The following is a 21,352-nucleotide window of genomic DNA, read 5'->3' as shown; positions in this document are numbered from 1 at the left end:
AGTTCCTTCCCCTATTTTTTGCTATTTGGGACATTTGAAGTATCTGGAGCTTTTCATTTAAAGTCACAAATCAGGTGCCATTATAAGTACTTCCATAGTTTTTGTGTTTGTACAGTGCCTAATCCAATAGGGTCCTGATCTATGACGAGAGCATCAAGGTGCTACAGTAATACAAATAATAGACAAGCCAGGATGTCACCAACATGGAGGGAGTGGGAATTTGGGTAGGGAATAAGCAGCAACTGGTACTTCTGATGCCATCACACAGAATCCCACATGAACTTGTAAAGTGGAAACCAACTAGTGTGAGGAAATGAGGACACCCATGAGAAAATGAGGAGGGAGGGCAGAAGAGTCAATAGAGCAAAATGGAAGCAGCAGTAAATCATAGAATATGAGGGGTGGAGGGGACCTCAGGAGGCCATCTAGCCCAACCCGCTGCTCAAAGCAGGACCAATCCCCAATTTTTGTCCCAGATTCTTAAATGGCCCCCTCAAGGATTAAACTCACAACCCTCAGGTTAGCAGGCCAATGCCCAAACCACTGAGCTATCCCTGCCCCAATGACAGAAAGGAACGAAAGAGACTGGTTTCTGCCCTGTGCTCCAACATTTCTACAGGAAGGATGTAAGAAGCAACAAAACTAGAAGAGTTCCTAAAGAAGATAATCTTCCACTCATGCATGTCACTACAATACAGCCATACAGCATGTGCAACATAGTCAGAATTTATTTAAATAGAATATATTTAAATGTTTTATGGAACACTTCCTTTTTGCATTCTAAGCAAGTGTAATAATTGCACACATTGCCATCTTAGGGATTCTAATTTTTATTTTAAAGATGAGATTTCTGCACTATTTCAAGATGAACTGACCAGATGTTCACTTGTGCCATCACCTTTCTCTGTCTCTCCTGGCTGGCAAATCCAACATCAGTTGAAATGTAAAGGAAAAACTAAACTCTTCTTTGTCTTGATACTGTTCTTCAATATAACTTTGTTAACTCTTAACTTTGTTAAAGCAGCCATACTTACCTCATGCCCCAGATTTAATGTGTAATGCCACATACACACTCAACAGCTTGCCACCCATGGCCACCTCCTGTTCCCCTGGTATGGGAGAGTTGACCCTACCCACAGAGCAAAAAATGTATAGTAAATGTGTGTATATACAATGCTCGCCAAATGCCTGAGCAATGAAAGTAGCCCAAGTAAATCAGCTATACTTTGTTTCAGATTTTGCCCAATTGAGGGCTGTACTGTAATTTGCCGGGAACCATAAGGCTGCCAATTTTTGGTATTGTCCTCTGGGGCAGGTTCTCGGCATTATAGTATTGTGATGCTGTTCTGTTCAACACCTTCTTCCCCCCTTAAAAGAGATTTCTAGGTTTATTTTAATATAGCCTGCAAGGTGAGAAATACCCTTGTCAAAATCAACTCTCAGTCAAAAGAAAAGAGGCAGCTATGGCCCTCCAGCACTATAATGCATCTAATTGACGTAACATTACAATTATAATAGTGCTGTAGATTACTGTAGAAGACTAGCTGGCTAGTGTTTGTTGGCTCCATTCCTCTAATGGATACAATCAGAAGTGCTTAATTTGGTGTCATGGGCCCTATACTGTTAACACCAAAAAAGAGATTCCTCTTCAGCTAGTGGTTAATGTAGACTGCAACGGTTCTTAACACCAACCAAGATGGTGGAGGGAGCACTACTTCACCAAGCTGGAGAGAGGGGAGATATCTTTGCCTCTAGCTTCTCCTTATATCAACCCCTGCCCTGAGCTACAGTGGCAGTGGTCTATGCTTTGGTAATGGGAGCATCTGGGTTTTATCTCTGTTGTCATAAAAGTCTGAGTGGCTTAGGATGACCATATCTCCCTTATTTCAAAGGACCATCTCTTATTTCATTGATTTGTCGTATGAGTAAGGGAAGGCTTTGCAGAGCCGTACTTAAAGAATGTAACTGTTCACTCAAAACAAGGTTAAATCTAGAAATCAACCTGAGAAAACCCAGTCCTTTTAACAAAAGATTCTCCTTTTGTGTTCTAAAACTGCACTGAATTGCACATCTAAAATGAAAATCAAGGATGTGGTTTCTTATTTGAGACTTTGCCTGTTAAACATATTAGATATTCATACATTTTCCCACCCAGGCCTCTGTTTTTGCACTTTTAAAAACTATTTTTATATGCACTTGTAACACAAGTATAGAAATGCTAAGAAGAATTTAGAAAATTTCTGGAAAGGTAAAGGTTCAATGGCTAAGTAAACCGAAAATGCTTGCTATATATGGGTACCAGCATGCTTTATTGCAACGAAGGTACAGTGAAGAGGTAGAGCTTTGAAACATAGTATCCAGCTCCTCTTCCTCCCAGTTTCTTAAAACTGGTGGAATTTATATGTTCAGTCCTACCTCAAATGAAGCAGTGTGTAAACAGAATTGGATTGCAGAAATCTCCTACATTTTTTTTAAGGCCGTGCTTCAAATTAAGTTAATATCAATTGTACATGTAAAGAGTTTTATAAATTGATTTAAAATGTATTGAAATGTATCAAAATGGAGCATAAGTATCATTTTAAACATTAAATTGAAGTTTATGATTCCATTGTATACTTCAGGGCAGTAGAAATGTACACTTGAGAGAGAAATACATGATATGCTAGGGGAGAAGTTTCCCTAAAACATCCCTTAAAATAAAGCATTGTCCTTATTTTTCATGTGATTTTCCCTTATTTCCATTTATCAAAGGTGGTCACCCTAGAATTTGAAGCATAGAGCAATGAAGTGATTTGCTTACAGTCATATTCAGTGCTAATGCTGGGCACAGTGTCCACACACACTTCAAGCAACTATAGGACAACTGTATAAGACGCTCTTCACTGTTCTATTCATGGCAAAATCATCTCCCAATAAGGCCAGTCTCAAGGTTAAAAAAGTCAGGCCTCAAAAATCATATATTTATTTGTTTAGGGCTAGTGGGAGGGGGGGAAGTCTTTATTTGCCTTTTAATTTCTGAGCTTTTGGAGCTACATGCAGATGCTGATTTCAAGCTTCTGGGGGTGAATGCTGCAAACTTTTTTGTTTAAAATGAAAGCTCTGGTTCTCACATAACCACCGGAGTCCAGCACCTGGGGCTTTTAAAAAAATAGCATGAGCCTGCTGCCAAAATTGTGATAGCTGGGAAACCCCCTTCCCTTAGGCAGTAAGTGCTCCCGTGTGGGGTGAATGCTGAGAAACGAGACATTTACCCCACCGTGACTTGTTACAGGCAGCAGAATGAGTGAAGCCCGAAAGAAGAGGTCCCAGGCTAGTAGGACTGCAACCACCCTCACTGTCTATAAGTAAGGTGCTTTACGAAACGCCCTTTCAGGGCAACTCACAAACTACTGGTCCCAGTACGCAATGCTCCCAGAGGAGCCATGCGGCTCAGACTCATCTAGACTACAGCTCCCAGAAGGCAGTGCTCCCTCCAGAGTTCAGCGACCAGCTCGGGGTGGAGTGTTGCATGCTGGAACTTGCAGTCCCCGCGCGCCATCTCCCTTGCCGGGAGCTGACTCCTTCTTTTGTCCACGTCTCACTCCACTAAAGTCGTTCACCAGAATCACGTGGCACAAACGGACCCTCGACTCCGATTGGGCCACAGCGGCGCCACGTGATGGGCTGAACCCGGAAGCCGCGGAAGGAGATTGTTTCCTTGGCTACGCCACAGGAAAGCGAAGGTCTGGTCCTTTCCGTGTTCACGTCGGCGGCGCTGAGAGCGGCAGGGGCAGGGGCAGGGGCAGGGGCAGGGGCAGCCGCCGCCGCCGCCGGGGAGAGGGGCGAGCAGCGAGCATGGGGCTGAGCCGGGCCTAGCGGGGCGGCGGGCAGCTGCTGCCATGAGCGGAGCTGCTGGTGCTGAGGGGGGGAGCGGGGACCCCGCAGCCCGCTGGGGGAGATGGAAGCTGTTGGCCCTGGGCCTGCTCTCCGCTTCCTCGGTGCTGGCAGCCGCCCCGGGCGCCGGAGCCATGAGCAGGGAGGAAAAGCGCCGGCTCGGGTAAGCGGGGAGACGCGGCGGGGGCCTGAAGGCGGGTGGGTTGAGCCCAGCTGGCAAGCGCTCACCCGGACCGGCTCCAGGCGTCGCTGCCGCGTGGGGCGGGTGGAAGTGGCCATCGTCCCCTCTGGCTTCCCTTTTCCCAGGGGGGCTGGCCACTGGGGCTGCCCTGGCGACAGCTCCCGCACTGTCAGCTCCGTCGGCAGGGGCTCAGCCTCTGGCCCCGTGGAAAGGGTGCGGACCCTGTGGCTGCTCCCCGCTGAGCGTGGGGAGCACTCCCCCATAGCGCCTGGCGATGCCCCCGGCTCCCCCTGGGGCGTGGCTGAACCCCACTCAGACCACGTATGGATCTCGGCCCTGTGGGGCTGATCCCCCAGCACCGTCAGCCGGCGACCTGTGTGACGTTCCCAGTCTGGGTGAGAGTAGTGCCTAGCCCCTCAGAGATGTCCTTTAAAAGCATACTCAGTAGCTGTTCGGCATTTTGGTCTAATTATGACGGTGTTTCTGGAACAAGTCAAGGTTTCAGGTGATAAGAGATAGCATCTTTCATATTAATAAGAGTTGAGATCATCCTGGCCCAGTCACTGTGAGCAATAAAGTAAATTGTTTAGGGAGCCCAATTTGCGTGTGTGTATAAAGCTAATTATTTAAAAAACTATTCTTGTATGTAAAGGATAAAGAGTACACCAACAGTGATGAGGTATGTAATCTATACATAGAGTAGGATTTTTTAGAAGGCAGTTCTGCATTCTGATCATTATTGCCACATGCTTCCTGTGTCACCTTGACAGTTTCATTACCTCCTTCATGCTCAGTGTCATCCTCTGTAAAATGAAGATAGTAATATTTCACAGGGGTGTTCTGAGGCTTCATTAAGAAGTTTCATTATACAGTCATTTGATCATTAGATAAAAAGCATTATTTAATTATAATATGTGCACTCATTGGCTCTTTCATTCAAAGATGTCAAAGCACTTTGAGTACATCACAAAGACTTGAAAAATACCTCAGCTATGTGCTCCTCACATGGCTACCCAAGTGGTTTAGACACCTGGCCTGTTCACATTTTTAGGTGCCTTGCTTAACTTATGTTCTCTGTGTGCCACCTGATATAGGTGTATTAGTGATCTAGGATCTACCAGTACAGGTAGAAATGTGGACTGCTTCAGGTATTTGTTCAGCTTTTGCAATGCTGCAGAGATGGAAAGAAGCCACCTTCCTTTCAGAGGTGCTTATTTACTGAGGGGTCTGGGTTGGAGCACCTATGCTAGTAGGTAGTAATATATATAATATATATATATATATGGTAAGAACGTACCTTCTACAGAGATCCCTTGGATAATGGTCTGGGAATACAGTTCACTTCAAGGAGGAAAAAAAAAGTTATAACCTTTTAATGTGCTAAATCATTATTGGACAATGTTTATAGGCTTAGACTCTGATCTTGCATCAGGATCTGCATGGGGAGACCACACCGTCACATTGAAGTGGATAGGGCTCTGTGTGGGCCTAGGATTTCACCTGCACAGCTAAATTGCAGAATTGAGGCCATCAAATAGTTATAATTGGTGAAATGACTGAAAAATGCATCATTGGGGTTCATGTTTATTCTTTTCCCTACTTTCATAATAAAACGTTTAGATGAGTTAAAAAATTTTTAACTGCCAGGCCAGTAAACACTGTTGGGTGTTTGAAAATCTAGCTGAGTTCTTCTTGCCTCTTACATCAGCTGCAACAGTAATAGATGTTTGTGAACATTGTTGATGCCCGAGTCAGAATAGAATCCAACTTGCTCTGTATTAGGTTTTTCCTTACTATTAGTAATGCTATCTTTTGTTAGTAAAATAGTCTTTGCTAAGACAAGAAGCAGCTATTGAGAGATTGAGTGCCATTGGATATAGTGACATTTCTGATCATGACCACTATTTAGACATTACAAATATATACATTCATAAATAATATTGAAACCATTTTTTCTTTACTTACCAAGATTGTAATTCAGGGAAAATATGGAACCTGGTAATTTATGATTCCACTAAATCGTAAAATAGCTTTGGGTGTTGATGTTACCAACTGTTGCAGAAGGAACACAGAACTATGTACTGGGGTTTTGCTGAGTGAGGAGTGTGCCTCCTGACTAGTTCTTAGATAGACAAGGTGGTGCTTCTATTGGTGAGAGAGTCAAGGGTTTCCAGCAACGCAGCTCTTCTTCAGATCTGTGAAAGAAAATCAGGATTTCACCAAACCGATTATCATAAGTAGTTAGCACATATTCTAAGGGACCATTCAAGGTGAAGTGGCCTGTTTACACCTCTGTGATCATAGGACAAAAAGGGGGGTTAGTGGCGTACAGATTGTCGTGATAAGCCATAAATCCATTGTCTTTATCATTGCTTTGTCTATACTGGGAGTATGTCTACGCTGGCACTTAGTGAGCAAAACTTTTGTCATTGGGGGTGTTTTTAAAAAAAACAAAAAAACAAAAAAAAAATTCCCTGAACGTCAGAAGTTTTACCGAGGAAAAGCACTGGTGTGAACAGTGTTTTATCGGCAAGAGAGTTCTCTCCCGCTGACAAACAGCGGCTACACTGCGTGCCTTTTAGCGGCACGGCTGTAGCGGCATAGCCATGTTGCTAAAATCTGCATATTGTAGACATAGCCTAACACCATGGTTTTTAGTGTCTAGCAAAGTATCTAGTAGCCTATTTAGTCTTTTCAGTATAATAATTGTGATTTAAAAAATGAAAATATACTGCACTGGAAAATAGGATTTTATGATTGGAAGTTCTTTTCTCTTTGCAAGTGGAATGCTCCTGGAAACAAATAATTGCACAATAAATTTAGGGACATGAACAAGTTTTATTCAGAAGAAGCCCCAGTATTGGAATAGCAGTAGTGTTACAGGACTGACGTATTGGGGATCAGTTTGTACACCACCTGCTACTTTTGGGACTAGCTTTAGATGGTGTTTCATTTCCCTCTATTTCATGATGTCCAAACAGGCCATAAATATCTTGCCACTGGTTGCCCAAATGAAGCTGATGAAGTAAAACAAAGTTCCAGAGATGAAGTGAATGTGGTTTTTTATAGGTTTCAGAGTAGCAGCCGTGTTAGTCTATATTCGCTTTAAAAAGAAAAGGAGTACTTGTGGCACCTTAGAGACTAACAAATTTATTTGAGCATAGGCTTTCATGAGCTACAGCTCACTTCATCGGATGCATTCAGTGGAAAATACAGTGAGGAGATTTATATATGCACAGAGAGAACATGAAACAATGGGCTTTATCATACACACTGTAAGGAGAGTGATCACTTAAGATGAGCTATTACCAGCAGGAAGGGGGGGAGGAGGAGGAAAACCTTTTGTGGTGATGATCAAGGTGGGCCATTTCAATAAGTTAACAAGAACGTCTGAGGAACAGTGGGAGGTGAGGTGGGGGGGAGAAATAACATGGGGAAATAGTTTTACTTTGTGTAATGACCCATCCACTCCCAGTCTCTATTCAAGCCTAAGTTAATTGTATCCAGTTTGCAAATTAATTCCAATTCAGCAGTCTCTCGCTGGAGTCTGTTTTTGAAGTTTTTTTGTTGAAGGATAGCCACTCTCAGGTCTGTAATCGAGTGACCGGAGAGACTGAAGTGTTCTGGTTTTTGAATGTTATAATTCTTGACGTCTGATTTGTGTCCATTTGTTCTTTATTCATGTAGGTAGGAATAGCGGTCAGTAGGTTTCCGGTATAGGGTGGTGGTTATGTGACCATTGCTTATTAGCACCGTAGTGTCCAGGGAGTGTGGACATCTCTTGTGTGGACTGGTCCAGGCTGATTCCTCAAGGGCTTCTTTTCCATGGGTCCAGATGATGAAGATGTCATCAATGTAGCGCAAGTAGAGTATGGGCATTAGGGGATGAGAGCTGAGGAAGCGTTGTTCTAAGTCAGCCGTAAAAATGTTGGCATACTGTGGGGCCATGCGGGTACCCCATAGCAGTGCCACTGATTTGAAGGTATACATTGTCCCCAAATGTGAAATAGTTATGAGTGAGGACAAAGTCACAAAGTTCAGCCACCAGGTTAGCTGTGACGTTGTTGGGGATACTGTTCCTGATAGCTTGTAGTCCATCTTTGTGTGGAATGTTGGTGTAGAGGGCTTCTACATCCATAGTGGCTAGGATGGTGTTTTTAGGAAGATCACCGATGGATTGTAGTTTTTACTTGCGCTACGTTGATGACATCTTCATCATCTGGACCCATGGAAAAGAAGCCCTTGAGGAATTCCACCATGATTTCAACAATTTCCATCCCACCATCAACCTCAGCTTGGACCAGTCCACACAAGAGATCCACTTCCTGGACACTACGGTGCTCATAAGCGATGGTCACATAAACACCATCCTAGACCGGAAAACTACTGACCGCTATTCCTACCTACATGCCTCTAGCTTTCATCCAGACCACACCACACGATCCATTGTCTACAGCCAAGCTCTACGATATAACCACATTTGCTCCAACCCCTCAGACAGACAAATGCCTACAAGATCTCTATCATGCATTCTTACAACTACAATACCCACCTGCTGAAGTGAAGAAACAGATTGACAGAGCCAGAAGAGTACCCAGAAGTCCCCTACTACAGGACAGGCCCAACAAAGAAAATAACAGAACGCCACTAGCCATCACCTTCAGCCCCCAACTAAAACCTCTCCAACGCATCATCAAGGATCTACAACCTATCCTAAAGGACGACCCATCACTCTCACAGATCTTGGGAGACAGGCCAGTCCTTGCTTACAGGCAGTCCCCCCAACCTGAAGCAAATATTCACCAGCAACCACACAACAGAACCACTAACCCAGGAACCTATCCTTGCAACAAAGCCCAATGCCAACTCTGTCCACATATCTATTCAGAGGACACCATCATAGGGCCTAATCACATCAGCCACGCAATCAGAGGCTCACCTGCGCATCTACCAATGTGATATATGCCATCATATACCAGCAATGCCCCTCTGCCATGTACATTGGTCAAACTGAACAGTCTCTACGTAAAAGAATAAATGGACACAAATCAGACGTCAAGCATTATAACATTCAAAAACCAGTCGGAGAACACCTCAGTCTCTCCGGTCACTCGATTACAGACCTGAGCGTGGCTATTCTTCAACAAAAAAACTTCAAAAACAGACTCCAGCGAGAGACTGCTGAATTGGAATTAATTTGCAAACTGGATACAATTAACTTAGGCTTGAATAGAGACTGGGAGTGGATGGGTCATTACACAAAGTAAAACTATTTCCCCGTGTTATTTCTCCCCCCCCCCCCACCCCACCACCTACTGTTCTTCAGACGTTCTTGTTAACTTATGGAAATGGCCCACCATGATTATCACCACAAAAGGTTTTCCTCCTTCTCCCCACCCCCCTCCTGCTGGTAATAGCTCATCTTAAGTGATCACTCTCCTTACAGTGTGTATGATAAAACCCATTGTTTCATGTTCTCTCTGTGCGTATATAAATCTCCTCACTGTATTTTCCACTGAATGCGTCCAATGAAGTGAGCTGTAGCTCACGAAAGCTTATGCTCAAATTTGTTAGTCTCTAAGGTGCCACAAGTACTCCTTTTCTTTTTATGTTTTTTTATGGGCATCTGATATTAATCTCCAGTTATTAAACTACAGTACTTCTATTGTGTTAAAGTTTGACAATTAGAAGAGGAAATATGAAACTGATCATTAATCCAACACATTTTTTCCTGTTCCTTTGCTTAGGAATCAAGTGTTAGAAATGTTTGATCATGCTTATAGCAATTACATGGTAAGTAAAATACCAATTTCTTCATTATGCTTACACATAAATTAAAGTTTGTGTTGCATTTGTCAGCAGTTTTGTTATCGACCTGGCAGTTTCAAAAAACTTGCTGAAACTCTGTTGGGGGGAAAACTGAAGTTGAAGTTCGTATGTGCAGCTTATATTATTTTGTTTTGAAATGTCTGATTGCATATGAGAAATATGAATATAGGGGGAGAGTAATGTCTGATCACAGGAACAGTAGTTAGGAATTCCTGACAGGTTACTTAACCTATGCTTGATTTCCCCCCCCCCCCCCCCCCCCCCGATCTGAAATGCAGTAGTCTCTAACAATTTAAGTGTTTGTTTGTAAAGGTAATTGACAATGAAAAGTGCTAAGTTACAGAATTTAAAATATTTTAAAGGGAAGCAGATGTTGCAATACAGTCTTAATATCTGATTTCCCAGTTGAATCCTTACAGGTGGCCTATAAAGCTAAAAGGTAATGGGGCTCTCTACAGGTAAACCTGCGTCTCTCTCACTGCAGAGTCAGGACCTTACTATGTAAACCTGCTTGCTAGTCTTAATTTATGTTGTCTCCTCTTATACGTTTCCTACTAAATCAGTGTTCCCTTGACTTATTTGGTAGCATGAGACCTCAGAACAAAAATGTTGCAAAATACCTACAGACCAAGAACACTTGAAAAGATACCTGTCTGTAGTTATCAAATTCTAGTGAACACATTAATTGTTAATAATGTATTGGTTGTGCTGGTGAATATTATATAAAAATGTTTATATGTTCCTTCAGATAACTTTGATTACACTTTGTGGCCTAACATTAATTATGTAACCTCATATTTGCTTGGAATGTTATATTTGCTGTAGATTTTGCAGCTTCTTTGCTCTCAAAAATTCCATTTCACTTAAAAATAAATTAAATAAAAAAACCCCAATCCTGTAGCATCAGACCCACATTGCATAACCTGGTGCTAAATAGGCAATTGTAATGTAATTAAGTGGTCCATATTTGCTACTGTTTACATGATATATGTGTGTTTTGACAACACTGAATTACAACAATTTTAAGTCTCTTTTAGTTGTCTTCACATGTAGGACATGAAACTGTTTTGTTGTTTAGTCAGTCTTGTTATATCCTAATTTATTCGTTTGGTTTTGTTCCAGAATAAATTATTTTTATTTCAACAGTAGAATCTCTACATTTAAAATACAGTTCTTGATAAGAAGAATATAATACTATCAATACACTGAAATGGGAAACATTTTAGGGGAAACAGGTGACCCCTGTTAAACTATACATCTGAAAATCTAAGGCAATCTAAGGTTTTTTCTACACCCCTGAACAACATAAGTTATACTGACAAAAGTGGTTGTGTAGACATGGTCTGAAATACCAATTATTCTTACGATACCGTAGTCTAGTAAAGTATGTACTTTTAACAAAAACATTTTAATTGTTTTCATCTTTGTATTTTCTCTGCTGGATATATAAGTGTTCTTATTACAATATAGACCTTTCTTTCATAAGTTGCACCTGCTCACACATGGAAAACCACTGTCCCTTGAGAGTATGTTGACTGCATGGCTCAATATTATGCTATAACCCTTTAACTTACAAAGAGGTTAAAAGTTAATGAGACGTAAATAGATAATGTATATAGTGAATGAGATTCTTTGCCATTTATAAATGCCAAAAGTATTAAAGCACAGAAGAGAAGCTATTGTGAGGACTGTTTTTTATTAAACATGTTCAGGTATGCAGGCTATGAAGTATTACAGAATTGTTGTTTGATTTTTGAAAAATAAAACAAAACTTCAAGTAGTTGTTTTTGGTTGACATTCTGACTCTTCTCTATATTGCCTAACAGTGTGACTAGCAACTGGCTTCTTTGGATAGAAATAATTGCTAGGTTTCAGAGTAGCAGCCGTGTTCGTCTGTATTCACAAAAAGAAAAGATGTACTTGTGGTACCTTAGAGACTAACAAATTTATTTGAGCATAAGCTTTCTGATGAAGTGAGCTGTAGCTCACGAAAGCTTATGCTCAAATAAATTTGTTAGTCTCTAAGGTGCCACAAGTATGCCTTTTCTTTTTGCGAATAATTTCTAGTTAAATACTTGAAACCTGACTACATAAAAATGTCTGGCTTTCAATCCACCTTCCTTTCTCTTTATTGCTTTTAATTAGATAACCTATCTTGCCTAATGTTAGACAAACCTCTTCAGTCAGCTGAGATATTTGTGCTTTACTTTGCATTACTATAAATTTGAAGCTAATAGATAACTTCTCTACATTTGTGGCAAGAAAACGTTGGGTTAAGAGGAAGCATGACTTCAGATATCCTGGAAGCATGAATGTCAAAAGGATATTTACTTTCCACGTATGCTAGAGCATTAAACAAACAAGTCTCGTTCTGTGTTTGTTTAACGTGAAGTAAAGACTGGAGTTTCAACCTTGACCTTGATAGCAAGAAAATTAATTTTTATTTTACTTTTTTTTAAAACAGCAGTTTTTGAGACAGGGGCTGAAAATTGATTTACTATTTCTATTAATGACAGGTTTCAGAGTAGCAGCCGTGTTAGTCTGTATTCTCAAAAAGAAAAGGAGTACTTGTGGCACCTTAGAGACTAACAAATTTATTTGAACATAAGCTTTCGTGAGCTACAGCTCACTTCATCGGATGCATCAAAAGATGAGTGAGCTGTAGCTCACGAAAGCTTATGCTCAAATAAATTTGTTAGTCTCTAAGGTGCCACAAGTACTCCTTTTATTTCTATTAATGTTTTTGGACTTGAGTGGATTAGGCTCACATTTCATGTTTGCGTGCAGGGGGATATCTTTTTTTTTTTTTATACTTTTTTCATATGTCAATTGGGAGGGCAGAGAGTAGCTTTTTATTCCCTCACAGACAAGTCTAATAGCTAGGAGCATTTCTTCACACTTACACAAAGGATACATGAAAAGCCAGTTGTGTTAGTCCCTTGGGTCAGTAGTCCTAATCATACAGCACTGGCAGCCGTGTGCATTTTTCACAAGTGGAATGTATCAATGCTGTTCTTAATTTACAATCCTGACATAGACCAAACAGCCCTATTTGTCAATCAGGACACACTTTTATAAATTTAAGACATAGATGTTTAAACCTATGTAGTCTGTGTGCCTAATTTTGCCCTTGATACATCTCCTCTTTATCTACTGATCTCAACTGAATTGGAAGGGGGTATAACTCAGGACAGCATTTGCCCCCATAGCCTTAACCCATCTCTAAATAGATCTAGATAACTAACCTGTATTCCCTCATTTTTCAGTGTTTCCTGCTCTTCAGGATGTAGACTATTACTTTTGTTTTAATGAGTAATGTTCCCTTTTCTGTCTGTCTTGAAGGTAGCTTTATCAGAATTACCTGATTATTGGCTTTCTCTACAATTTTAGCTTTTGAGCTCTTAATTTTGAATTTTCTTCTACTTCACAGTTCATTTATCACTTTTTCAGGATAACTGTAAGGTGTACTATATTCAGAATGAGACCTGGCTCTGGTAGCTTAACTCAGGAAGAATAGAAGGTGGTGATAAGACCAGAGTTTTCAAAGAACAATAGGCCATCAATTGAAAAACAACCCATACTTTTTCTTCCCTATCCCATGTGTCTGGATAAACAGTCAGACTAATCTGTCACAGCACATACTCATAAATGATATTGAATGTGTTCCACTTCACACATTCATTTGCTGCAATTTTGCTTTTATTATGCTGCTCATTAATTTCTACTTTAAAATTAAAATTAGATAGTATAATACAGCAACCAGGGAACTGAGGTAGACATGTTCCATCACTAATTGTTCCCTCATACTACACATCTTATAGGAAGTCAACACCTTGCACAACATGTATTTTAAGTATTTTTTTGACTTTATAAAGCTTTATTTTTCTAATTCTATTGGTGATTATCATAACTTGCCAAAAAACCTGGGTCACTGTTCATAATTAAAATAAGAATTTTTATGTATGTTTTTATTTCTTTACATGTGTCATTCTGGTAGTGGTTTAAAAATAAAACTGTTTGGTGAAAAGCTTTTGAATTTACTAGCCCAAGTACAAAACTTACTTGCCTGCCCATTCCTATATTGATAACTAAGAAAAAAGAATAGTAAAGATTAAAATTGTCAGACACACAGAAGAATATAAATTGTTGCTCAAAAGCCAACATGGTTTCTGCAAAGGGAGATCATGTCTTTCTAATCTGTTAGAGTTCTTTGAAGGGGTCAACAAACATGTGGACAACGGGGATCCAGTAGACATATTGTACTTAGATTTCCAGAAAGCTTTTGGCAAGGTCCCACACCAAAGGTTCTTATGTAAATTAAGTTGTCATGGGATAAGAAGGAAGATCCTGTCATGGATTGAGAACTGGTTAAAAGACAGGGAACAAAGGGTAGAAATAAATGGTAAATTTTCAGAATGGAGAGGGGTAACTAGTGGTGGTCCCCAAGGGTCAGTCCTCAGACCAATCCTATTCAACTTATTCATAAATGATCTGGAGAAAGGGGTAAACAGTGAGGTGGCAAAGTTTGCAGATGATACTAAACTGCTCAAGTTAGTTAAGACCAAAGCAGACTGTGAAGAGCTTCAAAAAGATCTCCCAAAACTAAGTGATTGGGCAACAAAATGGCAAATGAAATTTAATGTGGATAAATATAACGTAATGCACATTGGGGAAAAAAATAACCCCAACTATATGTACAATATGATGAGGGCTAATTTAGCTACAATCAATCAGGAGAAAGATCTTGGAGTCATCGTGGATAGTTCTCTGAAGACGTCCACGCAATGTGCAGCGGCAGTCAAAAAAGCAAATGGGATGTTAGGAATCATTAAAAAAGAGATAGAGAATAAGATGGAGAATATCTTATTGCCCTTATATAAATCCATGGTACGCCCACATCTTGAATACTGCGTACAGATGTGATCCCTTCATCTCAAAGATATACTGGCATTGGAAAAGATTCAGAAAAGGGCAACTAAAATGATTAGATGTTTGGAAAGGGTCCCATATGAGGAGAGATTAAAGAGGCTAGGACTTTTCAGCTTGGAAAAGAGGAGACTAAGGGGGGATATGATTGAGGTCTATAAAATCATGAGTGGTGTGGAGAAAGTGAATAAGGTGAATATTTACTTGTTCCCATAATATAAGAACTAGGGGCCACCAAATTAAATTAATGGGTAAGCAGGTTTAAAACAAATAAAGGAAGTTCTTCTTCACTCAGCGCAACCTATGGAACTCCTTGCCTGAGGAAAAAAGAAAAGGAGTACTTGTGGCACCTTAGAGGCTAACATTTATTTGAGCATAAGCTTTCGTGAGCTACAGCTCACTTCATCGGATGCATCAAAAGATGAGTGAGCTGTAGCTCACGAAAGCTTATGCTCAAATAAATTTGTTAGTCTCTAAGGTGCCACAAGTACTCCTTTTCTTTTTGCGAATACAGACTAACATGGCTGCTACTCTGAAACTTGCCTGGGGAGGTTGTGAAGGCTAGAACTATAACAGGGTTTAAGAGAGAACTGGATAAATTCATTGAGGTTAAGTCCATTAATGGCTATTAGCCAGGATGGGTAAGGAATGGTGTTCCTAGCCTCTGTTTGTCAGAGCGTGGAGATGGATGGCAGGAGAGAGATCACTAGATCATTACCAGTTAGGTTCACTCCCTCTGGGGCACCTGGCATTGGCCACTGTTGGTAGATAGGATACTGGGCTGGATGGACCTTTGGTCTGACCCAGTTTGGCCATTCTTATGCTAAAAAACTAGCACTTTATGTGCTTGTCAAAAAAGCCAGGAGCAAATAGAATTTTGAAAAGCTATTTTAAAAAGAAACTTAAAAATCAAGTCTTACACCAAAATATTTCACTAATCTCTGGTATCACTCTTATGTCAGTTTCTGACTCTCCGATTTTAGAACCTTTTATTTTGGAAGTTACCAAAACTCTGAACTAGGGCCCTAAGACTTGATTCTGCTCTCACTGAAGTCAGCTACAAAATTTGCATTGACTTCAGTGGAACCGTAAATAAGTATTTTATTCAGCATATCTGATTTGGGCTATAATGATGTTGTTGATATTTCTGAGTGATAGAAGGGTGCTAAGTAGTGTTAGAGTAAAACTGTTTTGCTAAAGCAATGGAAAGTAATCCCTCTCCCCACCCCTGAAATAGCCATCATTTTCAAAAACTACTCCAAACTTGTTAATATTTTCCTTTGTGTTGCATAGTCATTTGGTTGTATTTTATTGTTTTATGTTCTGACTGAGTTCTTTTCTCATTTTCACTGATTCTGTGACCTTGGACAAATCATGTAGGGTAAAATTTTCAAAGTATCTAGGTCCAGTTTTCAAAAGTGGCTTAGGAGCCTCTATCTCTTTGATTTTTTTTTTTTTTTTTCCCAGTGAGGCTTAGGCTCCTAAGTCACTTACGTGCTTTTTAAAATGTTATCCCTAACCTTTGAACTTCCTTGTCTCCTTTCTGTAAAATGGAGCTAATTTTCACATTTTCGTAAAATGAGCAAGTTTTCCACCCAGACTGTTCTAGGTGATGCATAGATTTTCATAAGTTTACTACAATTCTGCTTCCTTTCAACAGGTTGCAATGATTTAATTAAACTGTACTGTACTCTCTTTACCTTCTGGTTTTGTTCTTACAGGATCATGCCTACCCAGCTGATGAACTCATGCCTTTAACTTGCCGTGGACGGGTTCGGGGTCAGGAACCTAGTCGTGGGGATGTAGACGATGCCTTGGGAAAGTTAGTATTTGAAGCAGTGATTATCTTATATGAACATGCAAATCTTAACACATTTTGCTGCTAATACTTCAGTTGATGCACACTCAGAACCCTTGTTTGGTTTTCTAGATCGGGGTGGGCAAACTACGGCCCCTGGACCGGATCCGGCCTGTCACGGCTTTGGATCTGGCCTGCGGGATTGCCAGCCCCATGGTGCCGCAGGGCTAAGGCAGGTTCCCTGAAGCAGCCGGAGCCATGTCCCTGGGGGAGGGGGGAGGCAGAGGGCTACATGCGCTGCCCTCGCCTGCAGGCACTACCCCCCAGCAGCTCCCTTTGGCTGGGAATGGGGAACCACTGCCAATGGGAGCTTTGGGGGAGGTACCTGCAGGCAAGGGCAGTGCGCCGAGCCCTCTGCCCCCCGACCCCACCTCCAAGGGCTGCAGGGACGTGGTGCCTGCCGCTTCCGGGAGTGGTGCGGTGCCAGGGTATTCAGGGAGCCTGCCTTAGCCTCGCACGCCACTGCCACCCCGGAGCCACCCAAGATAAGCGGCACCGGGTCGGAGCCTGCACCCTGAACCCCTGCCCTGCATCCCCTGCACCCTTCCTGCAGCCCAACCCCTTGCCCTGAACCCCTTCCTGCATACCACAGTCCCTCCCGCATCCCATTCCCCTGCCCCAGCCCTACATTCATGGCCCTGCATGCAATTTCCCCACCCAGATGTTGCCATCCGGCCAAAAAGTTTGCCCACCCGTGATCTAGATGCAAAAAACTGCAGAATTGTGTCATATTATAAATAGTGGGAACAAAACATAGTTTAGTAATTTCTATAGCCACTTTTTCCTCTACTCCAATGAGGTTAACTGATATGTAGTTACCTTTATCAAGAAAAAAGGAATTGACCTCATCAAATGGGATTGGAGTTCAATTTTTTTCTTAGAGAAATCATCGATACATCAGTGCACACTTAAGGCCACCAGTAAATTCAGTGGCTGAAATGTGTGTGGCTGGGTTCATTATCAGCTCTTCAGAGCAATAGACTATTGGCCACTGTGCTAGTTTAATAAGCCACATTTTAAATGACAGAGTTTTCAAAGGTAACTAAAAACAAGAAGTCAAAATGACTCCAACCATCATAAGTGTAAACTATTCTGTAGCTCCAATTCCAGTCAGTAGGAGTTGCAAATGTCTATTCAAAGAAGAATAGGTTTAATTGTTGTCAGTATTTACACCTTCCTGTTAAATATCCATCACTTAAAACTAGCATATTTTTAATCAACTGGCAATCTGTGATGATTGTGTCACATTATTTCTAAAATTTTTGGGTTAAAAATAACATAACATAATATCTACCAAAAACATACCGAATTTTAATTATATATCTGGTTTAAATTTTATTTCATAGGTTTTCATTGACACTGATTGATACCTTGGACACTCTTGTGGTAGGTTTGATCTGTTTTGCAATGTTTCATTGGTGAATAACTGTTTATCTACCTCTAGTCAGATTTCCAGGTTAGAATTCTGTTCTTTTTGAAATAAATGTGAAGTGTTAAGTAAGGAAACTGAGTTGTCTCTTATTCCATCAAAAAGACAGCTACATTCTGTTGTAAAGACCTGTAAACAATGGACACAATAGACAGTGATGTTTGGAATTATTATTTTTTTTTTAACACTAAAACAGTACCTTGGCCTTGTAGTTCATCCAAATGAATGCCCATTGCATTGCTGTTAGTTTTCTTTTTTTTAACTTATAACAGTAATATACATTAGCAAGGGAAGCAAGCGTAAAGGGCTTTTCTACACTTAAAATGCTGCAGCAGCACAGCTGCACCGCTGTAGCCTTTCACTGTGGACACTACTTGCACCAACGGAAAGGGTTCTACTATCAGTGTAGGTCGGGGTGGGCAAAATTCTTGGCCCAAGGGCCACATCTTGGTATGGAAATTGTATGGCCTTCGAGACGTGAATGATCACAAAATTGGGGATTGGGATGCAGGAGGGGGTTAGGGCTCTTGCTGGGAGTGTGGGCTCTTGTGTGGGATTAGGGGTGCTGGAGGGTGCTCGAGGCTGGGACCGAGGGGATCAGGGCTGGGGCAAGGGGTTGGGACATGCAAGGGGGTCAGGAGTGCAGGCTCCAGGCGACGCTTACTTTTAAGCAGCTCCCAGAACCAGTAGCATGTCTGTCCTCCTGCTCCTATGTGGAGGAGTGGCCAGGAGGTGCACGCTGCCCCATTGCTTGGGGTGAGGGCAGTGTGTAGAGCCCCCTGGCTGCCCCTGTGCATAGGAGCTGGAGGGGAGACATGCCGCTGCTTCCAGGAGTTGCACGGAGCAGGGCAAGCCCCCGACCCCACTCCCCGACCTGAGTTCAAGGGCCAGATTAAAATGTCTCGAAGGCCAGATGAGGCCCCAGGGCAGTAGTTTGTCCGCTCCTGGTATAGGTACTCCGCCTTCCTGCGAGGTGCTGTTTACTCGGAGGGTTAGGTCAGTTTAACTGGATATTTCACACCCCTGAGTGACGTAGTTATATTGAGTTAACTTTCTAGTGTAGACCAGGCCCAAATTAATTTGTTGACTTCTGAGGCTTTTACTCTTGGGGAAGTTCTGCACCAAAAAATTAACAATTCTACGCACAATTCTGCAAAATTCTGATGATTTTATTTGTAAAAATAACACAATATAATTATGCCAGTTTCAATTATTTTGGTAATTAATTTCAAAATACCTATTAGCAACTCTGGCTGTAACAATACAGATGATAAGAGATTCCCTCAGGAGTAAAAAACCCAGTTTCTGTTTCTCTGCCCCTCCCCCCACCCGCTCAGAGCCCAGCCACAGGTTCCCCCCCCCAGCCCAGACACCTGCACCCTTTTGCCCCAGAACCCAGCCGTGGGGTGCCCCCAGCCCAGACATCTGCATCCCCTCTCCCCCAGAGTCCAGCTGCAGGCACCTCCTGACCTAGACACCCATGCCCTCCTCCCAGAGCTCAGCTTTGGGGCACCTGCCTGTCCAGGCACCTGCAACCACAGAGCCCAGCTGCAAGGGCTGCCCTAGCCCAGACATCTGCGCTCCCTCTTCACAGAACCCAGCTGCGGGAGAGCCCCCCGGCCCAGAGCCCTGTACCCCCTTCCCACCTTAGAGGCCAACCATGTAAAGCCCAGGGATCCAGAGGGAGAAACAATCTGTTGCTGCATCCCAGGCTTGTATGGAGTTTCCTGCACACCGCCTCCTTCCTTCAGGCATGCCAGGAACAGCAGCTGTGGGGAACTCTCCATCTCCAACCCCTCCCTCCAGCTGTGTCTTCTATTTGCAAGCTGGGCTCTGCGGGGTCCAGTGGCCCCTAGTGGCCACCAGCAGCTCTGCAGCACTAGTTCTGCAGGAAAAAAAGACCTTTGGTCTGACCCAGTATGGCTGTTCATATGTTTCTTTGGCAAAATGTACAGTACTGGTACTACGTGAATTGAAAAATTTTTTTTACAGTGCAAATACTTATAATCAAAAATAAAATGAGCACTGTACACTTTGTATTCTATGTTGTAATTGAAATCTATATATTTGAAAATGTAGAAAACATCCAAAAATATTTAAATAAATGGCATTCTGTTATTGTTTAACAGTGAAATTAATCACACAATTAAAAACTATTAATCATGATTAATTTTTTAAATTGCTTGACAGCCCTATTTTCAGACCTTAAAGCAGGGATGAGCTTGAACTGTGGAGTTCAGTTCCAGATTTCAAGGAATAGAATATATGGGTGCAGGTGGTAGAAAACACTGATTACAATGCACTATAGTGAAAAAAAGGAACTAAAGTGGGTAATCATCATACATTTTCAGTGAATTATTCCCTGTTGAAAACTACTTTGTCATTCATGTACATCACTATAGCAAACCAGACTAACACTGATACCTATTGACATAATGTATCGGAATATGATATGATCAGGCAGAAAAGCAGTTTGAGCTATCTTGACTATTTCCTGGTTTTAACACGTTGAACTTTATATCGAACTTGAATGTCTTGATTGAACTAGCACTTTCTGAAGTAGATCAATTTTACAGCGTCAGAACCTAAAACGACTAAAGTTATTTTTGTTTTCCAGGTGTTAAATAAAACCAAAGAGTTTGAAGATGCTGTGAAAAATGTAATAAAAGATGTTAATTTAGATAATGACATAGTTGTATCAGTTTTTGAAACTAACATAAGAGTCCTTGGGTAAGTAACTAGCTTTCTTCATTTTCAGTGCACTTAAGATGTGATCTCAAGCTTATCATCTGTCAAACATTTACTTCTACCTCAGCTGATGTTGAGAATGGTGGTTCCACTGGATCAACAGAATTCAACTTCTGTTGTAGGAAGGAACTGATATAATAGATGTCTAATTCAGTTGGCTGTCCACACGGGCAGGAGAGCTATTTTCAATACCGTTTGAAAAAAGTGCTAGGATAGCAGTGGCTAACAACCTGTGTGTCAAAGCTCATTTGCCTAATGTAGACATGGCCTCAAAACTAAGATTATGTTGTCAAACATTCAATATACACTGTCAAATTTCTCTAGTTTATAAAATTTGATTTGTACAATCTCATGGGTGCTAGTTATTTATGTTTTGAGTCTATATAAGGAGTGTGCAGTATATTAGGTCTGTGGCTAAGGTATAATTCTGAAATGTGATGATCACTCTTGAGAATGAAAAACACAGACAACACATCTGTGTGTGGTGGTGTGTGTTTTTTTTTTTTTT

General features: G+C 41.5%; 1 protein-coding gene across 2 annotated transcripts in view; it reads left to right on the top strand.

The window, feature by feature from the left end:
- The first annotated feature begins 3,563 nt into the window (after positions 1–3,563).
- Positions 3,564–21,352, top strand: part of EDEM3 (ER degradation enhancing alpha-mannosidase like protein 3) — a 48,301-nt gene continuing 30,512 nt past the window's right edge. The window contains exons 1-5 of one of the 2 annotated variants that reach the window (XM_043491148.1): positions 3,564–4,036; positions 9,802–9,847; positions 16,531–16,631; positions 18,014–18,053; positions 20,714–20,826. In XM_043491148.1, the coding sequence (XP_043347083.1) occupies positions 3,879–4,036; positions 9,802–9,847; positions 16,531–16,631; positions 18,014–18,053; positions 20,714–20,826 (458 nt within the window). In that variant the 5' untranslated portion in view covers positions 3,564–3,878. The remainder of the gene's footprint in view (positions 4,037–9,801; positions 9,848–16,530; positions 16,632–18,013; positions 18,054–20,713; positions 20,827–21,352) is intronic. The other variant, XM_038413302.2, reaches the window with a different exon arrangement.

This window comes from Dermochelys coriacea, chromosome 8, assembly GCF_009764565.3.
Source record: "Dermochelys coriacea isolate rDerCor1 chromosome 8, rDerCor1.pri.v4, whole genome shotgun sequence".
NCBI classification, from domain to species: domain Eukaryota; kingdom Metazoa; phylum Chordata; order Testudines; family Dermochelyidae; genus Dermochelys; species Dermochelys coriacea.
This window is presented reverse-complemented; position numbering and strand designations above follow the sequence as displayed.